This window comes from Lynx canadensis, chromosome A1 (assembly GCF_007474595.2).
Source record: "Lynx canadensis isolate LIC74 chromosome A1, mLynCan4.pri.v2, whole genome shotgun sequence".
In the NCBI taxonomy this organism is placed as follows: Eukaryota; Metazoa; Chordata; class Mammalia; order Carnivora; family Felidae; genus Lynx; species Lynx canadensis.
Genome location: NC_044303.2, coordinates 130,241,313 through 130,266,355, shown reverse-complemented (window position 1 = coordinate 130,266,355; position 25,043 = coordinate 130,241,313). Strand labels below are relative to the sequence as shown.

At 36.7% G+C, this 25,043-nt stretch overlaps 1 protein-coding gene across 2 annotated transcripts in view; it reads right to left on the bottom strand.

Annotated features, from left to right (window-relative positions):
- The window catches only part of IPO11 (importin 11), a 194,925-nt gene that overhangs the window by 32,595 nt on the left and 137,287 nt on the right, over nt 1–25,043 (bottom strand). Inside the window, exon 28 of one of the 2 annotated variants that reach the window (XM_030321825.1) lies at nt 3,770–3,865. In XM_030321825.1, coding sequence (XP_030177685.1) covers nt 3,770–3,865 — 96 coding nt within the window. Of the gene's footprint in view, nt 1–3,769; nt 3,866–19,244; nt 20,239–25,043 lie in introns of those variants that run through there. The other variant, XM_030321834.2, reaches the window with a different exon arrangement.

Sequence of the window (25,043 nt, the reverse complement as noted above, 5' to 3'; positions counted from 1 at the left end):
TAAAGAAATGCAAAAGAATGAAACTGAACCACTATCTTATGCCAGACACAAAAATTAACCCAAAATGGATAAAAGACTTGAATGTTAAGACCGGAAGCCAAAACTCCTAGAAGAAAACGTAAGTGGTAAGTAAGCTCCTTGACATCAGTCTTCGGATGATGACTCTTTTTGGATCTAACTCCAAAACAAAGACAACAAAAGCAAAAACACACAATTGGAAGTATACATCAAACTAAAAACAACATTCAGAGAGAGAACAGACTGGTGGTTGCCAGAGTTGGGAAAGCAGTGAGGGGTGGACCAAAACGGGTCACGGGGGTCAAATAACACAAACTTACAGTTACAAAATACCTGTCATCATTTCTTCCCAGTCCTTCCTCTACAATCTACCTCAAATTCATATCAACAGTGCTCACCAGGAGTAGTACAACAGTTACCTGAAGGGCTTCCCCATCTCCCAGGCAGCATATTCACAATTTTTACAGGGCATATGACTCTCCTGGGTTCCTGTTTACCATGCAGGTTCTACTGCCTTAGCCCTAGGAATTTGGATATAATGGGTCTGGACTGGGGAAGGGAAGTGTGCTATCTTAACAAGCATCCCAGGATGTTTCACTGATCTAAGACCACTCACTGTGAGTCTTTCCATCCCTCCCAGTCATCCTCTACACTGCACTCAAGTGACCATTCTGAAGTATACATCTGTTCTCAGCACTGCCAATGAACCTCCACTAACTACACAAGCTACTCTGAAATCCTTTTCAAGTTACTTTATTAGTTGGTTCTAATCCACTACATTTTCTCTGGAGTTATTCGCAGTTTCCCCAGAACCCTTCTTCACCTGTAGCTGGTACTGCTCCACAGGTCCCCATTTCCCCTTCTAGGCAGGGAACGCTCTCAGGACAGAGCCTCAGTGCTTCCTCACACAGTACACTGCCTGCCATAAACAAGTCTGAATAAAGAGATGATGTGTCAACCAGGCTTCTTTACTGTGGACCAAAAGGCACCCAGGTATTTGGTTAAATATTATTCTGGGTGTTTCTAGATGAGATTAACACATGAATGTGGACACTGAGTAAAGCAGATTGCCCTCCCCAGTGTGGGTGGGCCTCAATCCATCACTTGAAGGCTTGAACAAAAAAAAAAGGTCTAATTAAAAGAGAATTCAAACTCTCTTTTAGTTGGAACATCAGTCTTCTCTGGTTTTCTGACTTAGACTAGAACTTACAACACTCTCCTGCTTTTCAGGACTTTGGACTTGGACTGAAACTGTACCATTAGCCCTCCTGGGTCTCTAGTTTGCCAAATGAGGATCTTGGGACTTCTCAGCCTCCAAAATCACATGAACCAATGCTTTATAATATTGATATTTATGTGATTCTAAGCATAGAACAATAAATATAAGTCTCTCAGGCATTCTCTCTCTCCCTTTAATATATATTGGTTCTGTCTATATGGAAAACCCTGACAAACATACTACTTACAGAGGTGAAAAAAACAGGGTTTTCTTTCTTTCTTCTACTTTACTCTATACTCAGACTACAACGGGAATTCAACAGAACTAAAAATATTTAATAAAGTTGAATAAACTGTTCTGATAAACTGTTCCAATAAACAGGAAGGGAAGCTGGAAGCTAAGTTAGCTACAGAAGTAAATATTTCATGTTTCTCACGTGCCATTTTCTGAAAGTCTACTTATACCCTGCAGTTGAATGAACTGTAATTTCTAGAACTCTATTTAATTCACAGAATTACAGAATAGGAAGATTATCAGAGATCTTGTCTAAGCTCTCTTAAAACTTAGAAAAGTTAGGAAAACAGTTTTTACACTGTGCTTCCACATGCCAAATACCAGTCCCAAGGAAAAAGCAACGACCAAACCATTCTGGGGAACAAAACAGGGGTTTTACATCCCAGCTACCCAGGCACCCCAGCCCTCAAGTCTAGGCCTTTCTAGTCTGGATCCCCATAACAGTGTCCTAGTCAGTCTGCTTTCCTTACGTTCACCACTTTCCTCTTCCAAACCAAAACCTTCTCCCTGGCTGAGTGGACATCTTGAGTCAGAACAGCATGATTCTAGTTTTGACGACTCCACTAAACTGCTGGGTCACTGCATTTTCTGAGTCTCTGTAACCTAATCTTTAAAATAATGAAATTACACCAATTTCTAAACTTTATTCCTAACAACTTCCTGACCCTCATCCTTTGCATTTGCACCATTCTATCATAATGTCCACTTCCTATACCCTAAGTCCTATCCTTTCCTGAAGACTCTAACATACAGTGCCTTTTCCTTGTCTTCCTATGAAACCACAACCCAGAATTCTACTATTTTGTGTGCTTTATTCAAAACAGATATAATGGTCTTTACTCATTACCAGTGTTCCATTTTACACCCTCCCCCTAACTAAATTATATATTCCAAAGAGGACAAGGAACATTTGTTTATATCCTGAACACTTCATAAACAGTTGCAAACTTTGTCATGTGTGTATGTTGTGTATATTATGTACATACATGTATGTATGTTATATATATTATGCATAAATATACAATATTTATAGTCATGTGGCAATAAACCCTATGTTAACTTTAAAAAAACCTGCCTACATGCATGGTTTCTTATTTTGGTTGTGATCACAAAAGTTTGAACGCTCCACTTCATCTGAACTCCTACATTCTTGAAAGCAAGTTTACATGCCAAACCCATTATGTCTATGTATGTTGAATAAGATTCAACAATGTATATTTGCTTTCCATGTTTTTCAACAAAATGTTCAATGGCAACTGTTCCCATTTCCTATAGATTGTTTATAAAGAACAAAGAAAACTGACTCAGTATATTACTGACATAAAGTCTAGCGGTCTTAAAGCTCATTAAGTATTGCTTATCATAAAACACATGCCCTTTATTAATAATAACAAGAAAAGGTATAGCAATTCTATTAACTTCAAAGGATACAATGAAATGAAATTTCAAATTTGTAGTTACATGAGAGTGTCAGCATTTCTGATAGAATGATTTTAACTATTCTCATAAAACATTAATTTTAACCGTTCTCTTTTAAAACTGGTCAAGTACCAGATGACTCTAATATTTAAAGATGCCAGGGGCACTTCTACCAGACAAATACAACAAATACAGAATGCTTTTCAATCATCTTTTCCCCATAACTTGCCTAATGGACAGGGGAACTTTGTTAGTTAAAAAAAAGGACATATTGAAAACATCTTAAAAAAAGGAATTTATACACTAACATACACATAGATTATTTTTTAAAAACTTCATGTCATATCATGAACTGATTATTGGACCAAAGAAATCCAATCTATCATTTCACTTTAACAAAGTAAAGCTGATCTCAAGATCAAACTAATTATAAGCAAAAGAAATCTACTTTTTCTTTTTATTTATTTATTTTTTTTAACATTTATTCATTTTTTGACAGACAGAGAGAGACAGAGCATGAGTCGGGGAGGGGCAGAGAGAGAGGGAGACACAGAATCTGAAGCAGGCTCCAGGCTCCGAACTGCAAGCACAGAGCCTGATGCGGAGCTTGAACTCACAGACGTGAGATCATGACCTGAGCCGAAGTCGGACACTTAACTGATGGAGCCACCCAAGTAACCCCCCCACTTTTTCTTTATGAAAGAGAAAATTAAAAAGCCACCACACTGTGCTTATATAGTAGTAGTGAACAAAAATGATTCAGGATATAATTAATTACCACCCTCCCCAAGTTCAAGTACAATTAAATGATCCACCTACTCTTTGTAAGTTCCTGTTTCAGGATCTTCTGTCATGACATCATGTAAGCCTTCCACTGAGATGTTTATAATCCCACAGAATTTATCTTGGATGACACTAAAATAAAAGAAGAGCAAAACAAATTAACTGGAGTATTTTAACCAGTAGTTATTTTTTCTTTTCTTTTCTTTTTCTAATTATCCCTTTAAACATCAAGAGAAATATTAGTAGTAAAATAAAAAAGGAAAGCAAACTTCCAAAATATTTCTTATAACAGAAAGAGATAGGAAAAGATATACTTTAAAAAAGTATATATAAAAGAGATTTTTATTTATAAAAAGTATTTATAAAAGTATTTATAAGAAGTATAAGTTATAAAAAGTATTTACAAAAGTATTATAAGAAGTATTTATAAAAGAGATAGGAAAGATATACTTTAATATTTTCTTATTACAATAGTCCTGTGCTGATTTTATAACTAAAAAGATAAAGATAACAAAAAGGTTTAAGATTAAAAATCTCTTTTCTTCCGAAGACAATGCCAAGAAAAGACAAGCCATCGACTGGGAAAAAAGTATTTGTAAAACATATGTATGACAAAGGATTTGAATCCAGAACATATAAAGGCCTCTAAAAGCTCAAGAAGACAACCACTCAATTTAAAAATTGGCAAAGACTTTCACAGACACTTCACTAGAGATATAAAGATGGCATACGAATACTTGAAAATATGTTCAGTGTTATTAGTCATCAGAGAAACGCAAATTAAAACCTCAAAGACATTTTGATTAAAAGTTAAATTAAGAAGAGCGACAATACCAAGTGCTGACAAAGATGAAAAACAATGTCATATACACACTGCTGCAAAGAATGAAAAAACGGTATCCATTTTAGAAACCACAATGGCAGTTTTTATAAAGTTAGCACACTCCATGCAAATCAGCAATCCATTCTTATGTATTTACCCAAGACCAAAACAAGTACCTTCAGATGTGAATGTAAACATTTATGGTAGGTTTATTCATAATAATTCACAATTACAAATGACCCAAATATCCATCAACTAGTGAATGGATAAACTGTAGGAAGCTTATTCAAAGAAAGTTGTCAGCAATAAAAAATGAACTAAAGATACATGCCACAACTTGGATAAATCTCAAAAACATTATGCTAAGAGAATAAAAGACTCAAAATGCTACATATTGTAGGACTCCATTTATGTGACTTTCTTGAAAGGCAAAATTATTTGTTCAGTGGTTGCTAGAGAAAGAGACACAAGGGAACTTTTTGGGGTGACAGGGGTGTTCTATATACAGCGTGTACATCTGTGAACACTTTAAAGCTTAAAGGAGTTTTACTCTGATACTGTATTTTTTTTTTTTAACATTTTCTTGGTTTTTGTTTGTTTGTTTGTTTGAAAGGGAAAGTGTGAGCGAGCATGGAGAGGTGAAGCAGGCTCTACGCCTAGCAAACAGCCAAGATGGGGCTTGATCTCACAACCCATGAGATCATGACCTGATCCGAAAACAAGAATCAGATGCCCAACAGAATGAGCCACCCAGGTGCACCATATGCAACTATACTTTCTTTAATGATTCTGACTTTTAAATTTTTTTTAATGTTTATTTATTTTGAAGGAGAGAGAGAGCATGAGCAGGGGAGGGGCAAAGAGAGAGAGGGAGACATAGAATCTGAAGCTCCAGGCTCTAAGGTGTTAGCACAGAGCCTGACACAGGGCTCGAACTTGCCGTGAGATTGTGATTTGAGCCAAAGTTAGATGCTTAACCGACTGAGCCACCAGGCGTCCCTAATGAATCCAACTTTTAAAAGGTAGAAGTCCATAACCATCCACTCAAACACTAAATTATACTATTTGAATTTAAAACTAACTGAATAAATTCTAATGTTTATCACCAGGGAACTTCTCGTATCATTTCTATAAGAGATATACCGTGTTTCTAGTATCATTCCTATAAGAGATATACCGTGTTTCTCATTCTGTATTAACACGAATGATTGTTTTAAATGTTCAGTAGATACCAAGTAACCATATTTTGAGTCATATTCCTGCCTTTGTAAAGTCAAATGTTTTATCTGTACATTCAAATGGGATCAGATTTTAGACAAGTCAGCAGTCAAGCAAAAGTAATAACTAGCTGATGTCATTCTAAGAAATTTTTTTTTAATGTTTATTTATTTTTGAGAGAGACAGAGACAGAATGCGAGTGGGTTGGGGCAGAGAGAGAGAGGGAGGCACAGAATATGAAGCAGGCTCCAGGCTCCGAACTGTAAACACAGAGCCCAACGCGGGGCTCGAACTGATGAGCTGTGAGATCATGACCCGAGCCAAAGTCAGACGCTCAACCTACTGTGACACCCAGGCGCCCCCTGATGTCATTCTAATACATTTTAGTGTACATATTAACACCCTATTACAGGAGTATGTATTTTTTTAAGTCACTCTATTTCCTTCATAGAAGAACTAAAAAAAATCTCTCAAGAAAGACACATATAATCTACCTTATTCAGTTCAGGGAACAACCCCTAGGGGAAAAAAAACAAAACAAAACTAGAAAACAAAAATTGTGCCTAAAGTTTCACCCACTAACTGTGTGATCCGACTGCAGTTAATTCATTTCTCTAAGTATTGGTCTCCTTGTTTGCAAATGGAAGGCTGAACTCAAGTATGGCAGATACATGGAGGGAATTTTCACTTCTGACTGCAGAGTAAATCACCCCTGATCCAATACAGAATGCTAATAAGGCAGGCAGGTTCTGAGATTCCTTTTTAACACAGGAGCATTCCAGAAAGCTAGCAACAACTGATTAGTTGAAAAAGACAAAAATCCTCCAGACTACAGCTTTCAAGCTTGTTTACCAGGCCTTTATGTCAGCATTATTGAGGGACAATCCATGCAAGCAGCTGCCTTCTCTACCCATATCACCTACAAGCATCAACCCCAACACGTTCTAGGAAAACTGGTAATTTTGCCAGAAAATGAAATGTAATTCTGAGTACTGTGTACTTTCTCAAAAGACTTAACATGAATTTTCCTAACAGATATCTGGCAATCTGAATGTGAACATGATCTACTGGTGGGTGAAGGTTAAGTAGGAGGGAGGGAATTGTAGAAGGAAAAGAAAAAAATGGTATATATTTGACAACCAGCTCATATCATTATAGGTTTTACTGCAAATTATCATATTGATCAGTGATGATGTTACCAGCACAGGCGCATGTTTCTGAGAAGAAGGCAGGAAGTTCCATATCTGCCATAATTAGAAAAAAAGTAATTAGCAATAGAGTGAATAAACTATATAGTTCTAGAGTACTAAGCCTCTGTGGACATGCACATTCACTACACGAGAGCATTCAAGGCTGAGGACAGAGCCTTCAAGACTGATAATCACACTGCTGCATGAATAGGGTCAACTTCTGACTGTACAATTCTTGCCAAAAGGCATCACTTCACCTCTTTCTCATGAATGTTGAGTTTGTTTAGATGACACTCCTGGACCCAAAATGAAGCTTGAAAAGTTCTGAGAGAAATCTACAGAGTTCAGGAACCTGAGATTTAAGTGAAGCCAGGAGCGAGAAATAATCAATGACTGAGATAAAGAAGAAAATTAGAATAAAGAATGGAAAATGATACCCATAGAAGAAGACTGGACAGAGATCAGAAGTACAGGTCCAAACTCCGCTCAGCTTGCACATGCTTATTCAGGCTTGGAGGAGAAGCCAGTCTGGCAATCAGTGGTGTTCACCCTCCCTATTCCCTCCACTGTCCCCACCTGGATATCCAGCTCTACCAGCAGACTGTCTAGTAGGGGTAAGTGAAGTGAGGCAACCTCAGTCAGGGGGCAGTCACTTTTTTTTTCCACTGGAACGTGACTCGTTCTGCACAAAAAGGACACAAGAGGCAGAGACCTACGAATGGGAGGGGGATTAAATTCCAACACAGCAGGAAAACCATACTTGCACTGGAGTACCCATTAGGTGCCAAGATGGGGTGACCAGAGACTACAAGTTCAGAAAAGAGAAAAATGACTAAAGCCCAGAGTAGAAAGGTACATGGGCTGGCTCTGAATGGGAAGAGAGGACTCTCAAAAAGGTCTCTGCTGACTCTTAAAAACTGAGAACTGAGGGTTGATGGGGGGTGGGAGGGAGGGGCGGGTGGGTGATGGGTATTGAGGAGGGCACCTTTTGGGATGAGCACTGGGTGTTGTATGGAAACAAATTTGACAATAAACTTCATATATTGAAAAAAATAAAAATGAAAAAAGGTCTCTGCTGTCAGTGGAGAGCCCACTTCAGATCCCCTGCTCCCTCTGCAATATCCCCACTCAAAAATAAACATTAAAAAAAAGAGAGAGAGAAGGAAGGACTGAAGAATGGAAATGGAAGTATCCATGCCGTGTCCTGGGGTCAGGAACAGAAATTATTTTACACAAAAATTGTTTTCAAAGCATTCAAGTTAAGAAACAAACAAACACATAAGATGTACTGCAGTTACCACTCATGAGTCAGTTTGGGAAAAGTACCCCCAAATATTAGGGATAACAAAGAGCCAAAAGAGGCTTCCACTTACTGGCACACAGAAGACCTATTTATTTAAAAAAAAAATAAGCATTAAGAAGTTATTTTTTTTCTCCTTTGTAATAAGCTGTTATAAAAACATGACCTCCAAATGCGTAAATGTAACATGTTAAAACAAAGCCTCTAAAATAGATTTCTTGGGATGCCTGGGTGGCTCAGTCGGTTAAGCATCGACTTCAGCTCAGGTTATGATCTGGTGGTTCATGGGTTCAAACCCCGTGTCAGACTCTGTGCTGACAGCTCAGAGCCTGGAGCCTGCTCCAGATTCTGTGTCTCCCTCTTTCTGTACCCCTCCCCCTGCTCGTGCTCTGTCTCTCAAAAATGAATAAACATTAAAAAAGATATTTTTAATTAAAATATTTATTTTACCTACAGTATTTTTAAAAATCTTTGAATATTCATCAAATTGTCACTTTGCTTCGCTTTTTACTCACACAATACTCTCTCAGCCCTTGTCATTTACAAATTAAGAATCAATCTTATTTTTCCATACTAGACAACCTTTCTGAATTAAATGTTTTAAAATGTGATTAGACATTTAAAATGGAAACAAATCAAATGAGAGCTATAAACCAGGAATGAAAGAAAAATAGGTTTGGAGGAGGAAAAGAAGGGAGAAAAAGGCATTGTACTCACTTAATCTTATACATATAACCTCTCTAGCAAAGGACAACAATTAGTTGGGTTTTTTTTCTCCCCCGGTGAAAAACAGCTGAGTTTTTTCTTTCCTCTGAGCTACACATTTAGTTATATTTAGCACTTCATAAGTATTCTTCTCAGTGTGCCATCGTCTAATGTCCTTTTTGAGCACATCATTCAAATGTAGTATCAAACCTAGCATATAATGTGGAAGAAGTGAAGGTAGCTAGAGTGAACCAGGTGCGTTTATTTATTTAAACATTTACTCATATTTGAGGGAGAGAGAGAGAGCAAGTGGGGGAGGGGCAGAGATAGGGAGACAGACAGAGGATCTGCTGTGAGCACAGAGCCTGATACGGGGCTCGAAGTCATGAACCACGAGACTGTGACCAGAGCCAAAATCAAGAGTAGGCCAGTGAGTCACCCAGGAGCCTCACCATGTAATTTTAGATCTCACCCTGTTCTTAATCTCTTAAACCCGTGCTTACCAAGAAGGGACAGTTCACATGAACAACGATGCAACAATCTAGACTCTTAAAAGAATAGCTAAACTCCATGCTAGTCTGTATACAGCTTCCACAGCACAGCAGAAGAGCAGAAAAAACAATACTTAAGAGATTTTAAAAAATTAAAATGCTGACTCCGGACAAAACTTGACATCTTGCTATTATCACTAGGGCAGATATGAGAAGATTGGCTCAGTGAGTATTAATAAATAAAAGGTAGGCTTATACCAAGATACCAATTTATTTTCAAAACAAAATTAAAAAAAAAAAAAAATAAGGACTCGAGTAAGTAATTTTACCTTAGCCGACCTTTCCTGGTGAATGGATCACCACAGTTAAGTAAACATTTTATGAGTCCCTAATTTATTTTATTAAACATTCATTTTAGTAAATGAATTCGTTTTAGTAAACATTTTACAAGTCCCTAATATGTGTTAGACATCATGATAAGCACTGGAGATCAAAAAAATGGCTACCTGCAAGACTACGTAACATGGAAAAAAAACAGTCTCCTCAAAAAGCGGAATTGGAAAATTGGACAACTACATGCAAAAGAATGAAACCGGGCCACTTCCTCACACCATGCACAAAGATAAACTCAAAAGAGATTAAGGACCTAAATTTAAGACCTAAATCCATAAAAATCCTAGAGGAGAGCACAGGCAGTAATATCTCTGACACCAACCAAAGCAACATTTTTCTAGATAAGTCTCCTGAGACAAGGGAAGCAAAAGCAAAAATAAACTAGTGGGACTACATCAAAATAAAAAGCTTCTGCAGAGTGAAGGAAACAATCAACAAAACTAAAAGACAACCTACTCAATGGGAGAAGATATTTGCAAATAACATATCCAATAGAGGGTTAGTATACAAAATATATTAAGAACTTACATAACTCAACACCCAAAAACAATCCAATTAAAAATGGGCAGAAAATGCGAACAGGCATTTCTCCAAAGAAGACATCCAGATGGCTAACAGATACATGAAAAGATGCTCAACATCAGTAATCATCAGGGAAATGCAAATCACAACCATAATGACATCATCACCTCATACCTGTCGGAATGGCTATAAAAAAAACAACAACACATGAAACAACAAGTGTTAGTAAGAATGTGGAGAAAAAGGAACCCCTGTACACTGTTCATGGGAATGCAAACTGGCCCAGCCATGTGGCAAACAGTCTAGAGCTACCTCAAAAAATTAAAAACAGAATTACCTTATGATCTGGTAATTACACTATTTACCCAAAGAATGTGAAACACTAATTCAGAATGATATATGCACCCAAATGTTGACTGTAGCATTATTTACAATAGCCAAATTATGAAGGCAACCCAAGTGTCCATCCATAGATGAATGGATAAAGAAGATGTGGCATATATACACAAAGGATTATTACCGAGCCATGAAAAAGAATGAAATCTTGCCTTTGGAAAAAAAATGGATGGATCTACAGAATATAATACTGAGTGAAATCAGTCCAAGACAGATACCATATGATTTTACTTATGTGAAATTTAAGAAGCAAAACAAAACAAAGGAAAAATGAAAGAAACAACCCCCAAACCGGATTCTTAACTATAGAAAACTGGTGGTTACCAGAGGGGAGGTAGGTGGGTGGATGGGTGATATACGTGAAGGAGATCAGAGTATACTATCAAGATGAGCACTGAGTAATCTCTAAAATTGCTGAATCACTATAATGCACACTGGAGCCTATATGACAGTATATGTTAACTATACTGGAATTAAAATTAAAAAAGAAAAAAAAGCTTTTGATATTGGGGGGGAAAAGATGGCTACTACAAGGGACTCAGAAACTAAAGGAAGCTTTTAACTTTAAAGGAAGCAGATAACTTTGAATGCTCACAGGGTCATGTGTTGCACATCTGAATGTTACCTGTCCTCTAATTCAGAGGAAAAGACTGAGAAAGGCTGTGCTATAAGTGCAAAAGCTCATTATTGACTAACAGTCTACAGGAAGGACAAAGAAATCAAGCAACAAATGAGATTTTTTTTTTTTAATGTTTATTTATTTTGAGAAAAAGTGCATGTGCATGCGGGGGGGGGGGGGGAGGAGAGAGAGAGAGAGAGAGAGAGAGAGAGAGAGAGAGAGAGAGAGAGAGAGAAACCCAAGCAGGCTCCCCTGTGTCAGCTTGGAGCCCAATAGGGGCTCAAACTCACGAACCCATGAGATCATGACCTGAGCAGAAATCAAGTCAGAAGTTTAACTGAGCCCCCAGGTGCCCACCCTTTTTTCTTTTTAATCAAATTATGATATCCTCAGTGTCTTTCTCCATTTTACAGGTATCTCTGATTTATTAAGTCGCATTTATCTGAAGTGAGAGCATCCTGTCACATGGACAGACAGTGCTAAAGAAGCAGTGGCGAATTATTCCTCTCCAATTCTCATCACTGACCCTCAGAATCCTTATCACTCCCATCACTTGAGATCTTAGCATTTTCAAGTTAACTCATTTTGCACTGATATCATTAGGATAGTTGCACCTCGTCAATAGAAAAACCGTAATTTTGATATAAATTTATTATCATTTCACAACGTTAAGTGGGATCCAACTGACGTAACTCATTTATTATGATGACTTCAAGGAGGCAAATGCGCGCCTGCTATCACAGTCTCTTACATTTCATTCTTTCTCCTTAAGAACTTCAAGTTCTAATAAACCCGCCTTTCCCAAGTTATATTGCATTACTCCTTCTTCCATGGCTTTCAGGCAGTTAAGTCATCATCTCCTGAATAGAAAAGCTGCTCAGAGACCTGCTTACTCCCTTCCTGCTCCTCACAAGGCTCTTCCTCCCTTTTCTATTCACCTTAACTTACACTTCCTTCTTCAGGTCTTCCCTGGCCACTCTAACTCACTGTAAGTAAGCGCTTTGTCCTTGGAATTTCCAGTAGCATAAAACGTCTGGACATCTCATTTACACACAACTCCTGTGCCATCTATTACTTTCTCCCAATGTCCTTTAATTTTTCATGCCTACATGTCTGCTCTAAGTTAACTGTAAGCAGAGCCCATGTGTTATATTTTTCTACGTCCCACAGGACATTATGCATAATGTGAACACTCAATAAATAATCATGGGAATTGATGATCCCCCAAAGCTCAAGAACTGCTCTCCCTCATTTTCTTGTGGCAATATTATTTTTACTTATCTTTTTTGGAAATTACAAGTATGGATAGTTGAGTTACAGATAACACATTACAATTAATTACACTAAACATGAAGCAGAAAAGAGAATAGACGGAGCTGTGTTGGAATCTATTTCTGAAACACTCATTTCAGAAAATGCAAAGAAAGGTTAACATCATGGGTGAAAGAGGAGAATGAAAGTAAAACCAAAGGGGATAAAGTATTAGTAACCTGAACGTTTTCTTCCTTTTTATTTGTCACAAATACTCTTCCTTTTCTTCTTTCACATACTTGGTAGATACATTAATTTATTCACACAGACACAAGCTACAAATATACTACAGAAAAGAAAACAGGCTTTTTTAAACATCCACTTGTTTTGTTCTTTAAATGCGTTATAAATGACGTTACACACATATAAACATTAAATAGAGGAGAGCATGAAAAACAGTACTAAATATTATTTGACTGTTTAAAACAATTCCACATAGCTTTCAATAAACTCAACTTTTTCAGTTAAAGACACGAGTAAAACTATAGTTCTTAATCTTGTCTTAGTATTTTCTAAAGCTATGGCATCTTAAGGCATTTTCTGGGTATATAAAAGTACCTGTAGAATATGTGAATTGCAGGAACTTCATGCAGACTGATCTTTCTTTGCCTTTGAAAACTAATTGGTAACAACAAAAAAAAATCAATCCATCTTTTTATGTGTTTACTATGCTGGTTTAAGATTATTTCTATACTTTTGTGTTATTATGAACCCAACTACACGGGTTCAAAACAGTCTTTGAAAAATAAAAGTTTTAATCCCCAAAGGTACAAAAGAAATTTGTAATATTCATTTGATTACCCTAAACAATATTAGACTTAATGAACACTTTCTTTCTAATGAGCCAATTTTTATTAGCATTTTTGTATTGAGTATTTTATAGTTCTATTTTTCATTGAAATGATCTATTCATCATGGGCCATGTGTTTCAAACTCTGTTAAGTGATGGACTCCTGTATCTATATCATATCTTCATCCCCTTGGACCTTGCAAGAAAACAGGCATGCAGAAACACAAAATTATCAGGTACTTTTTCTGAATAGTTTTATAATCAAAATTTGATGATTTAACAGTTTTTCATAGAACACCCAAGAAAAAAATAAACCAGAATCTTAGTCATTCTAGCATTTTCTCTGATCTAACCAGACCACAATTACACTATTTAGCACACACAAATAATTAATATTTGAAGTAAGTCTTGCATTCTTATACCTTAAATACAGGGGGTCAAAGAAGCTATTAGGGTAATTTAAGAAACTCATAAACTTTAAGCTTTCAATAAGCCACAACTAAATAAAAAATTCTCCTAACTATACTTCTCTGGTAATAGTTTAATAGGATTAAGCAAAGAACAGCAGTTTATTGAAAGAAAAAGGCAAAAGAAGAAAGCCCTGACTCATCAGTCTTGTCTCAGAATTTCTACCACACTAGAGGATACAAAACTGGTGACTTTTATACTAAGGTTTTTTTCCTCTCTAGATATTTTCCAGGACCTAGCTGCAAATACTTTTGTCACTTAAATGGAAACATATATCCTTTCTACACAGCAATTCTCTACATGATCATGGAAAACAGTGTTAATAAATCTAGTTCCCTTGACAAATACTGGCAAGGAAATAGGATAAAAATTCTTGGTGGAAATTCACAAAGTTATTTTAAAATGAAAGTTGGATTTTTACATCCAACAATAATCTTTACAAAAGCTTTTTATATTATAAATTATTCCCTCAATTAATTTTTTGAGTGCACATATAGAAGCAAAACAAAGAGGCCCATTATCTTTAAGACAGTAAGAAATAACTATAATGATCTACATATGATGACATGAGAAGAAACTGCCACCTTCTGTGATTTTTCAAGAGAAAGACTATGCTTTGAAAAACAATATGCAATGACAACACTAAGTTTCCATAAAAAGATGATGACTGATGGTACAGAACTGTGTGGGAAAAACATCAGGCTAAAAACTCCCAGCAGTGCTTCTTTTGGATGCTTATATGAGTCACTTGACAGAGCAGTTTTGGATTTTAAAAAAGGGGTATAAAATAATTTAATAGAGATTTCAGAATTATGTGCTTGGGGATATGACCTCCTATTGTAAATGCTAGACACTGTTGATGATAAAGCTATACAATATAATCATGAACACACACACACACACACACCTTCCAGACATATGAAAAAAGCCAATGTGCTGTCATTAAAGTTATAAGAAAAGATATTTGTGGCTTGTAGTTAAATTCCTGCAAAAGTGCTGTATACCACACAGCTCAAACCAAAATGAAGATAAGGTGCACCAGAAAACTGATACATGATCAAAAGATGGCTTTGGTAACAAAAAGCAAGTAAAGGGATCCTTCTAACAAGGAACAAGAAGTCCAACAGGGCATGGTTAAGTGTCTGGGGGACCAATTTGGTAGGAAGGCCTAGCATTAAAGCTGTTTTTCAGAACATTGTAAAAGGTTCCTCAGGGTTTTTTTTCTCCCATTTTTGCACCCCTTAAAAACAAATATAGCGTATTTTATTGTTATTGTTGTGATGCAGGAAAGATAACGGAGTAAAAATGCCCTAAGTACATGTGGGTCCTCCTCCATCTCAAAGCTTAAATACTTTGGTGTTTATGTAATTGAGAAGTTCAAGAAATGTCCACATATACGTCATGTTTCAAGGTTCTATTTCTTGACGTGAGTGGTGGCTACACAAGCGTGTCTACTCCTGTAGGTGCTTTATGTATCAATAAAAGTCTTAAAAAATGGGTGTGGGTAGTTTAAGGGCAAATATTTGTCACGTATTAACATTAGTGTCGGTGAGATATAATTAAGTTCTATGCTACTGAGAGCACCCCTAAAATAAAATATAAGACAATTGGAAAGAGAATAAAAATCTGTCCAACTTTTTCTGACTCAAGACACAGGTATGAGGAAGAATGGATCAATAACATAACCCCAGAACTTCATGTATGAGAAAGTCGAGGACTCTACTGAGAGAAAAAAGGTGATGGAGAACAAAGAGGTATCCAAAAATCCTCTTTCCCAACTACCACTGAATTCTGCCCAATTCCTTCATTCCCTCACAATGTCCACCCTTACCCCGCCCCACCACTTAGTCTCCAGGTATCAACACTGGCCGCCCCTCACCTGCAGAAACCCATGAGATACCTCAGTCTTCCTTGACTCCAGGCTCCCACTCCAACAGTGACCTTGATTTCCTGCCTACTCTTGAAGTGTCTTGTACTTACTGATCAAGTCCTCAAAGACAATCTAACACCAAATCTCTCTACTCTGATGCTAGGAGGGAATTGGGGGTAAGTTCCCAATTAAGTTCCTAGAAATGAGATTCATATTTTTGAACACACTGGAATTTTCAATGTATTCTCAAAGTATAGTACCATAAAAAATTGTAGTTGAGTTCTCTACTTCTCATTTGTTATGGGAGAGGGTTGGGGGGGGGGGGAGCTTTTTTGGTATGCCTTACAACCTTGACCAACTTTTACAAAAGTCAATGGAAAAAATGGATCTGTACCTAAAACTATCCTTCTGAAACACAACAATTTTATTCTTGAGTGCTCTATTCAAAGCACTTTAGTCAATGGTAGAGAAATACAGAAATCTTAAGAAAAGTTCCTTTAGCTATATTAATTTAGAATATTACTTAGCTTTAACTTTGCTGTTTTGCTCCAGGTAGAGCTGCTTAAAATGTGAAATAATCAAATGCACAAATTATAGTGCTAAAAGTTTCTGTGCATGTATCACTTTGAATCAATTTTACATTAAATAAGTTTTTAAACAGTGTAAGAGTGTCATACAAGCTAACATCTTTAAAAGGAAAAGCTGCTGACAGAAAGTAGAACTAGTACTTAATACATACCACTGTGCACAATTACAGTTCTATATATAAATTGATATTAACAATTTCTAGTTAAGCCTACATCAATTAGAAATTACACATAAAAACATAAACAAATTCTTGATAAAATTACTAAATTAGTTTCTTTGATTTCGGGGAAATTTTGTTGTGAGGTCAAGAAAAATACTGTTTACGGATATTTCCTCACTTCAAATAGCTACGTATGCTGCTTCTAACATCTTCAAGAGGATGTGGTTTAGGTGGTGGGGAAGGGGAACATGGAAAGGTTTTTACCTTTAACTTTGAATATTCCATTAAAAGATTTTTTTAATGTTTGAGAGAGAATGACTGAGCACAAGCAGGGGAGGGGCAGCGAGAGAGGGAGACAGAGGATCCGAAGTAGACTCTGCAACTGACAGCACACACCATGGGACCATGACGGGAGCCAGAGTCGGAAGCTCAACCAACTGAGCCACCCAGGCACCCCTAGCTTTACTTATTTCCCTATTGTTTGAATTCTTCTTGTTTCCAAAGAGTATGTACTTTTAGTAATTAGTGAAAACACTTAATCGGAGTTGTGGGAGTTGGGAGGACACAAACGCAACAAAAGTGTATTAAAAACATTTTCAGGATGAAACATACCACACGCTCTTCTATAATGAAACAATTTATGTAAGAATAGATTTATTTAAAATGTATTCAGGTTTTCTGCTAAAATCACAGTCAAGGACAAAACTTTATGCTAGGCAGGGAAAAGCAGAAGAGTGAAAACTCTTGGGGTGGCAGGGCCAGGGGAGGTGTGGCTGTAATTTCTCTGCAATCTCTAGTGCATCTCAAAAACCATTCCTTAGATCCTTTTCTGCTTTTCAAGTATTTTACATCAGCAGCTCTCCAGTCTCGGTCTCCAGACCAGCAGTATCAGCAAACCTGTTCAACTGCACACTCAACAGGCCCCACTCCAGACCTACTGCATCAGAAACTCTGGGAAGGGGGTGGGGGGCAGGGTGGGGGACAACAATCTGTGCTTTAACAGCAGAGTTGATTCTGAGTTTGAGAAGCACCATGTGCAAGTACATTGGACAACCTAACACATTCTTATAGTTACTTCAGTTTCACAACACAAACTCAGTAATTATCACTTGATTTATACACTCCTGGATTGCTTCAAGCTAATTTCATATGCAAAGTATTAAATACTAAAAAATAGAAATCTGAGGGAAGAGGAAGGACAGCACAAACATGAAATACATAATGCTCAAGAGAAAAATTTTAAGATATATTTGTGGTTCAGGTCCCTGTTAAAAGATCAAGCATGGGCACTTAATATATGCCCAACATTCTGCAGAGTTACACAAGTAGAAATTCAGCTAATAAAGAAAAACATGACATAGTTTCCATGGCTTGAATTACCATCTATGCTACACTAAAGGTTCTCAGTCAAGGCTACTAATGTCTCCTGGGAGCTCTTTCATCTTATTCTTCCTCACTTACCTGTCTCCCAAAATCATGGCCCAAATGGTTGATGTTACTGTTAAGAAAGTATCATATACTTCCGGTGTACGAGACAGATGGAAGGTTACAAATTACTGACCTTTACCAGACAGATCTCTCCTAATCTTCTACTTGCTGGATATTTCCACTTGGGAGACCAGATATGAACCTCAAATTCAATGTACCTAAAATTGACCTCATTAATCTGTCCCTGCCCATATCCCCACTCCTTTTCCTTCCTTTGCTCAGTAAATGTAACACAAAGATAGCTAAGCCAAAAACTACCATCTTTGACATACCCATCGCTTACCACCCCATAGCCAATCACCAAGGCAGTTCATCTTACTTCCAAAGTAGCTCCAGAACCCATCCATCCTGTTTGCCACTATCCTGGCCCAGGCCTCTAGTGCCTCTCCTCTGGATTGGTGATTCATATTCCTGCCCCATTAACCCTGCCTCTCGTCTCGTTGCTCCTTCCAGAAAGAACGTATTCTCCAAACAGTAAATCTGGTTATGTCACTCCACTGTTTAAAATCCTTCCATGGCTTCCTGCTGCCTTAAGGAAAAACATGAAATTACAACATCCTTCATCATCTGATCTCTCTCTCCAACTGTAAATCTCACATCACCACTCACAACTCTGGCTATACTGAATACAGTTAGTTGATGAAACGCAGGATTCTTTCTTCACCTCCTATGATATGATGTAACCTTTAGCTATTATTAAACTTTCTTCATTTCTATTTACCCTTCACGATCCAGTCGCAACGTCACTTCTCTCATAAAGCTATCTCTCACCTCCACTTATGTTGTATCCAACAGTACCCTGCAAGTACAATACTTACCATCCTGTACAGAAACCATGTGTCTCCTCTAGATTTCAAGCTTTACCAAGAAGACAAACCATGCCTATGTCATTCACAATTAGCACCAGGCAGCAGTATAGCATGAAATTAAAAGCATGGGCTCTGGAATCAGACAGATCTAAAATGTGTCAAAAGCAGTGAGAGTTTGGACCGTTTCTTAAACTCAATCTCCCTAGGTTTCCTTACCTATAAAATGTACAACTACTTTACAAGGATTATAAGTGATATGTGAAGTATTTGTTAGCATAGTGCTTGGTACACAGAAATATTAGCTATTATTATTATTTCATATGGCAACTATCAAGGGAGATGTATGCTGAATGAATACAATATTCACAAATTATTAAAAACATGTATTTATTAATGCTAAGCTCATATAACTCATTATATTTCCAAGTAAAGTTTATATTCTATAAGGAGGCTTTAGTTTAATTCATGTCCACGGCACCGAAGTTTTCTTACAGCTAATATTAGGTTGAATTATAGAGCAGAATGTTCAAAGAGAATCACCTGTGCCTCACTTTCAGGAACAATTTGTTTGTTAAGTCGAATCTGCTCCAAACCAGGGCTCTCTAAAGAATTTGGGGAAGTGTTACCAATCGGGGCAGTTACATTATACCTTGCTGACTGATAAAAGCTGTAGTATTCAAGTCTGTTCTCCCCTGAGTTTTCTGGTGCCTTTACTTTTTGTTTAACTTGAACAACTTTGTAAATCAAAAAAATGATTAAAACACAAGCTAAGATGAAAAATGCTAGCAAAATGTCAAAAGCCTCATTCAACTTTTCAATTTCTTGTGCACAAATAAGAGATGTTCTCCCTGACACAGAAGCAGCATCAATCGGTAGAGCACTGTTTTTTTCCGAGTTCAAGTTAACAGAAGTAGTAAGCTGTATTTGCACAGGCAGCACTGCAGTAGCCTCTAATGGATTACCAAAGGTATTCTCTTGAAAGAATCTACTGGCAGGAGAAGTACGACTTCGTTCCCAGAGAGTAACACTCTCAGTATTTTCCAAATGTTTCTCATTTGTGGTTATTTTATGCCAGGCCATCATTAACGTTGTAGTCTTGTGATGAATATGAAGAGATTTTACAGCCCAAGCTCTGGATACATTTGTCGAAGATGTAACACAATTTGTAAACTCAGTCCATTTAATGGAGTGCAGTGCTCTGCCGCGCAGGGATAGGGGATTCTGACACGAGATGTTCAGCGTAATGGCTGAAGACGCTAGCCAGTCCCGAAGGCCCAAGAGTTTGCAGTTACATTCCCAAGGATTAGAATTTGCCTGCAGATGAGTCAGTGAAGACAATGGCTTAAGGACCCTTGGATGTAAGTCTGTAAGATTATTAAATGACAGATTAAGGATCTTCAGAGACGCTCCCATGTTTTCAAAAGTATCATTATCAATACTGATTATTCTGTTTCTATCTAACTTCAGGTAAATTAAATTCTTTAACAAGCTAAATGTGTCGGAATTTAAATTTTCTAAATTATTATGACTTAAGATCAAATGTTTAAGATTATTAATTCCACTAAACCCATCCCTAGTAACATTTTTAATTCTTGAATTTTTCAGGAGGAGATACTCCAAGTTGACAAGTCCTTTAAATGCAAAGGGCTGTATGGCTTCAATGTGGTTATGAGACAAAGAAAGTCTTTTAAGGCTTTTAAGTACTTCAAAAGCATTTGATGGTACTCTTGTTAAATTATTACCTCCTAGATACAAACAATCCAGGTTTCCAAGATGCTGAAAGCCTAAGTCTGATATCCTCAAAATTTTATTGTTTGATAAATCAAGTATCCGAAGAGCAATCATACCAACAAAGGTACCACGCCCCAGGACAGTGATGCGATTCCTTTGCAGATTTAAGTACTGAACTGAAACTAAGTCATTAAATACTCCTCTTGGAACAAAAGATATTTGATTAGACTGTAAATATAAATTACGAAGACTGGAAAGTCCCTCAAATATTCCAGGATCCAAGCGTTTCATAAAATTATTATTTAGATATAGAAAATATAGATGCCTCAAATGAACAAAGGCTTTTGGATATACATACACAATGCCAGAGTTATCCAAATACAATGCTACAAGAGAATGAAGTCCTGTTAAATCACTCTCATTTACATGAGATATATTGTTTCCACTCAGGTACAGAAAAACTGTACTTTCAGGAAAATTCTTAGGAATACTTGAAAGGCCTAAGTTACGGCAGTTAATCTGTCTCCCAGTGCAGAGCTGGCAAATGGACGAACATCCAAGAATCTCTTTATGGAATAATAACACAAGATAACAGGTAACAAGTAGAATAAGTCGTAGGCAAGGCAGAGAAAAATGTAATCCACACATAGCCCTGTTCTTGGTTTTTCTGTTCATATCAGAATTGGCTATAAAAAAAGAAGGTAAAACTTTAAATCATCAAAAAGTTCTCCAAATCAAAGTTTTACAATACTAAAAAGTCTGTATCTCGCTTATTTTTATTAACATCAGCCAATAATACTAGGTATCATAAATACTACTATGGTGATAGCATAAAATAATGAGTTTGGAGTGGGTTCTAGAATTAATACCTCCAGGCCATTAACCCACTGCTTGACAAAATGGTAATTCAAACTGAACGAACTGCAAAATGTTTGCTAAGCCAATTTAAAATATTATAATTAACAATAACAAAAATAACAAATGATGACGTAAGGATAATGGTCTTTGAAAAGAATATGCCCCTTTTCAAATTAAGGTAATATCAATTAAATAACATTATAATTTACGAAAATACAAATTCATTACAAAACAACAAAACTACAGCTTTTCACAAAATCAAATTACTTTTCGTTTCAGCTAAAAGTTCATATTTAAATAAATAATCTTACCAAGAACAGGAAATTCATATTATTGACACCCGGCTGATTCAAGTAAAGGTTTGCTTTCTAAATCTGAAGAGCGACATTTCTAAGCTCCATCTCTTTCTGTGGCACTGTTGACCTCCCCCCACTCCACTTTTTTTTTTTTTTTTTTTTTTAGTCACAGTTTGCTCAGGAAACACCACTCTTCACATGGGTTCCTCCAGAGTCAGTGAGTAAAACAAGTTACCATGGATACAGGAAACTGAGAGACAGGAAGTAATTTTATCTATGTTTCAAAGGTATTGTTGAAAGAAAATCTCAGGAACTTATTTTTTTCAGAAACCATTAATTTGAGATTTACTAATGCACATACCTAAACATCTTAGAATTTAAAAAATGTTTTTTAAAAAGATATCTGAAAATTGTAAATATTCAAAATGAACAAACTTCGGGCATCAGCAACAGATAGCTACTGAGTAGGAAAAGTGAGTTAAGATGTAAACAGACTAACATAATTTTGGTGAATTTAGCATAAAATATTTACATTGTTTTGAATACATATTACAGACTTCAACTTTGTTTTATTCCTTTAAAAAAAACAGGTAGCAAAAACAATTAAGCAATTTAGAATGGTGAACACAAATGTCCTTACACTAACCTCTGTGCTCTTCCTTTTTAATTTTTCAAAGAGATTTTTGGGTGTAAAGAATACTGAATACCACCAACTAGCATCTTAATTTATTAAGGTATATGCCTTGCATTGAAAAATGATATAAAGTTGCATACCAAATTACTGGCAAAGATTACCTGTGGCAAGAAAAGTTGGGGAAAGTAAAAGAAGCCATTTAATGACTTTTCAACTACACACACACACACACACACACACACACACACACACACGCCTGAAATAGTGTGAATCTTTTACAGTAAAAATCTATGTATACTGTAATATTTTAAGGTAATGATTTAAAGAGTTAACTATAGGAGCACCTCGGTGGCTCAGTCAGTTCAGTGTACGACTTCAGCTCAGGTCATGATCTTGCTGTTTGTGAGTTGGAGCCCTGGGTCTGGCTCTGTGCTGACAGCTTACAGCCTGAAGCCTGCTTCAGATTTTGTTTCCCTCTCTCTCTGCCCATCCCCGGCTTGCACTCTGTCTCTTTCTTTCTCTCTCTCTCTCAAAAATAAATAAACATTTAAAAAAAATTAAATATAAAGAATTAAGTATAAATTGTTTATATTAATTGTTTAGTCATTAATTTTCCATAAAGCTCGTTGTTTAGATTTTCTAATTCTGTCATTAATATTACCAATGCTCTGACAATAAAGTTCAAAAATCAGTAGTAATAGTTGTCAACTCTAACTCCCTTTTGATACTAGACCATTTTTCAGATCAAGACAATTACTTCATATAATAATATGAATTATTTCCATATTAAATATATACCTAATAGTGTGGATAGATAGTATATACTATAATAGGGAATATAAATATATACTATAATAGGGAAAGATAGGATAAAATAGGCAGAGAGGGAAAGGTTAGGACCTGAGGTCCCTGGGTGGGGAAAAACATATTTTGGAACAATGCTGGGAGCGGTTTACCACAGCAAACCCCTAAGGGTGTAAGGTCCCTCTTAAGAATATAACCTGGTCCCCTCAGGTTCCCCTCAGGAATTTGACAATAAAAATACCTAGCTAAACCATAAAACTTACGTTATACATGGGACAATATGACCAGTCTAACTCCTTACACAATGGAGCCGAGCCAATCAGGAATGGACATCCCAGCGCCTAGAGTTATCCAGCTAGCACGGACAGAATCTGAGAATGAACGAGGTGGAAGAAAACAGGGTGCTGACCAGAACCTTATAAAACAAGGACCCTTGCCTGTAGATGTGGGTTATTCACCTTTGAGTGTCTCCTCCCTGTAGAGAGAACTTTCCAATTATTCTTCCTTTCTGAGCTTATACTCTAATAAACTTTTGCCTGCTGCTCATCTTGTGTCCACCTCTTCATTCTTTGAAGTGACAAAACAATGGACGCCGGGGATTGAGGTAAAAAATCCTGTAACAATACAGGGTAACAGATTTTTTCTCAAAATGATTTACATTTCTCACAAGTATCTTTTGTGGCTGGCTATTGTTATTGCTATTGAGTGGATAAAGCAATTAGAAAACCACCACCAAAAATTCCAAATGACAGAGAGATGACACGAATTAGAGGTAAAGATGGAATAAGAGCTAGATTTCTCAAGTCTGCTTCGTGTTTAGTATTTTCCAAAACACACAAAGTACAATGAGGTACATCTATCTCATGGAGTTTTCAATTGCGTCATACAACTTAAAGAGTTAGGATGGGATTCAGGACACCCTACCCCAAAATACAGCACCCTGACATACTGAATATTCTAAACTGAAGGAGTATGAGAAAAAGGGAGAAGCAAGAAGGACTCTCTGTGACCTTCCCTACACCCAGTCACACCCCATTATCATCTGTCCCTCACTCTTGGATGAGGTCACAAAAACTTCATGTGAGAGGTGCCCTCCACTATGGTGGGAGAAAAGCAGCATCCTTATCTCCAAAGACAAAGAGAACTGTGAGAAGAATCCAAACAAACAGGCCTTGCAAAATTTCCAGTTTGCTACACTTACTTCATACCCGGTGCCCTATCATTATCTTTCCACAACTTTCCACTGTGCATCAAATCTAGCATAAAAACACATAGGTTTAACAAATCCCTCGGGATCTTCATTTCCTTTTGAAGGCTTCCGTGTCATGAAAAACTTAAATTTGTATGCTTTTCTCCTGTTATCTTGTCTTTGTCAGTTTAATTTTCAAATGCAGCCACAGAGTATGAGACAATGGAGGAAAACTTCTTCCTCTCCTACAGTTTGGAAGAAGTCAGAGAAATGGTCCATCGACATCAAAGAAAAATTTAGAGGAAAAATTACAAGGTAATAAGATCAGAACATTAATTAATTTTTGTCCTCCATTCCAGAAATATCCAAAGCAGACAAAACTATTTATTATTACTAAGTCTTAGAAATGCAAATTACACACTAAATAAAAGTGACAAAATAAAATACATTTTGTATTTCTCATATTGTACAAACTGAGGTAAACTTAAAGTGACTACAACCAACAATAACTCTAAACAATACATCATAGGTCTCAGGATGATATCCAGCAAAAATCTAATATCCAGAAAAACAAAGTTTAGCCTTTCTGTTCATAGGGGCTGCAGCTGTTAGAAACAAGTGATCACACCTACAGAAGAACACAGAAATCAAAACCTC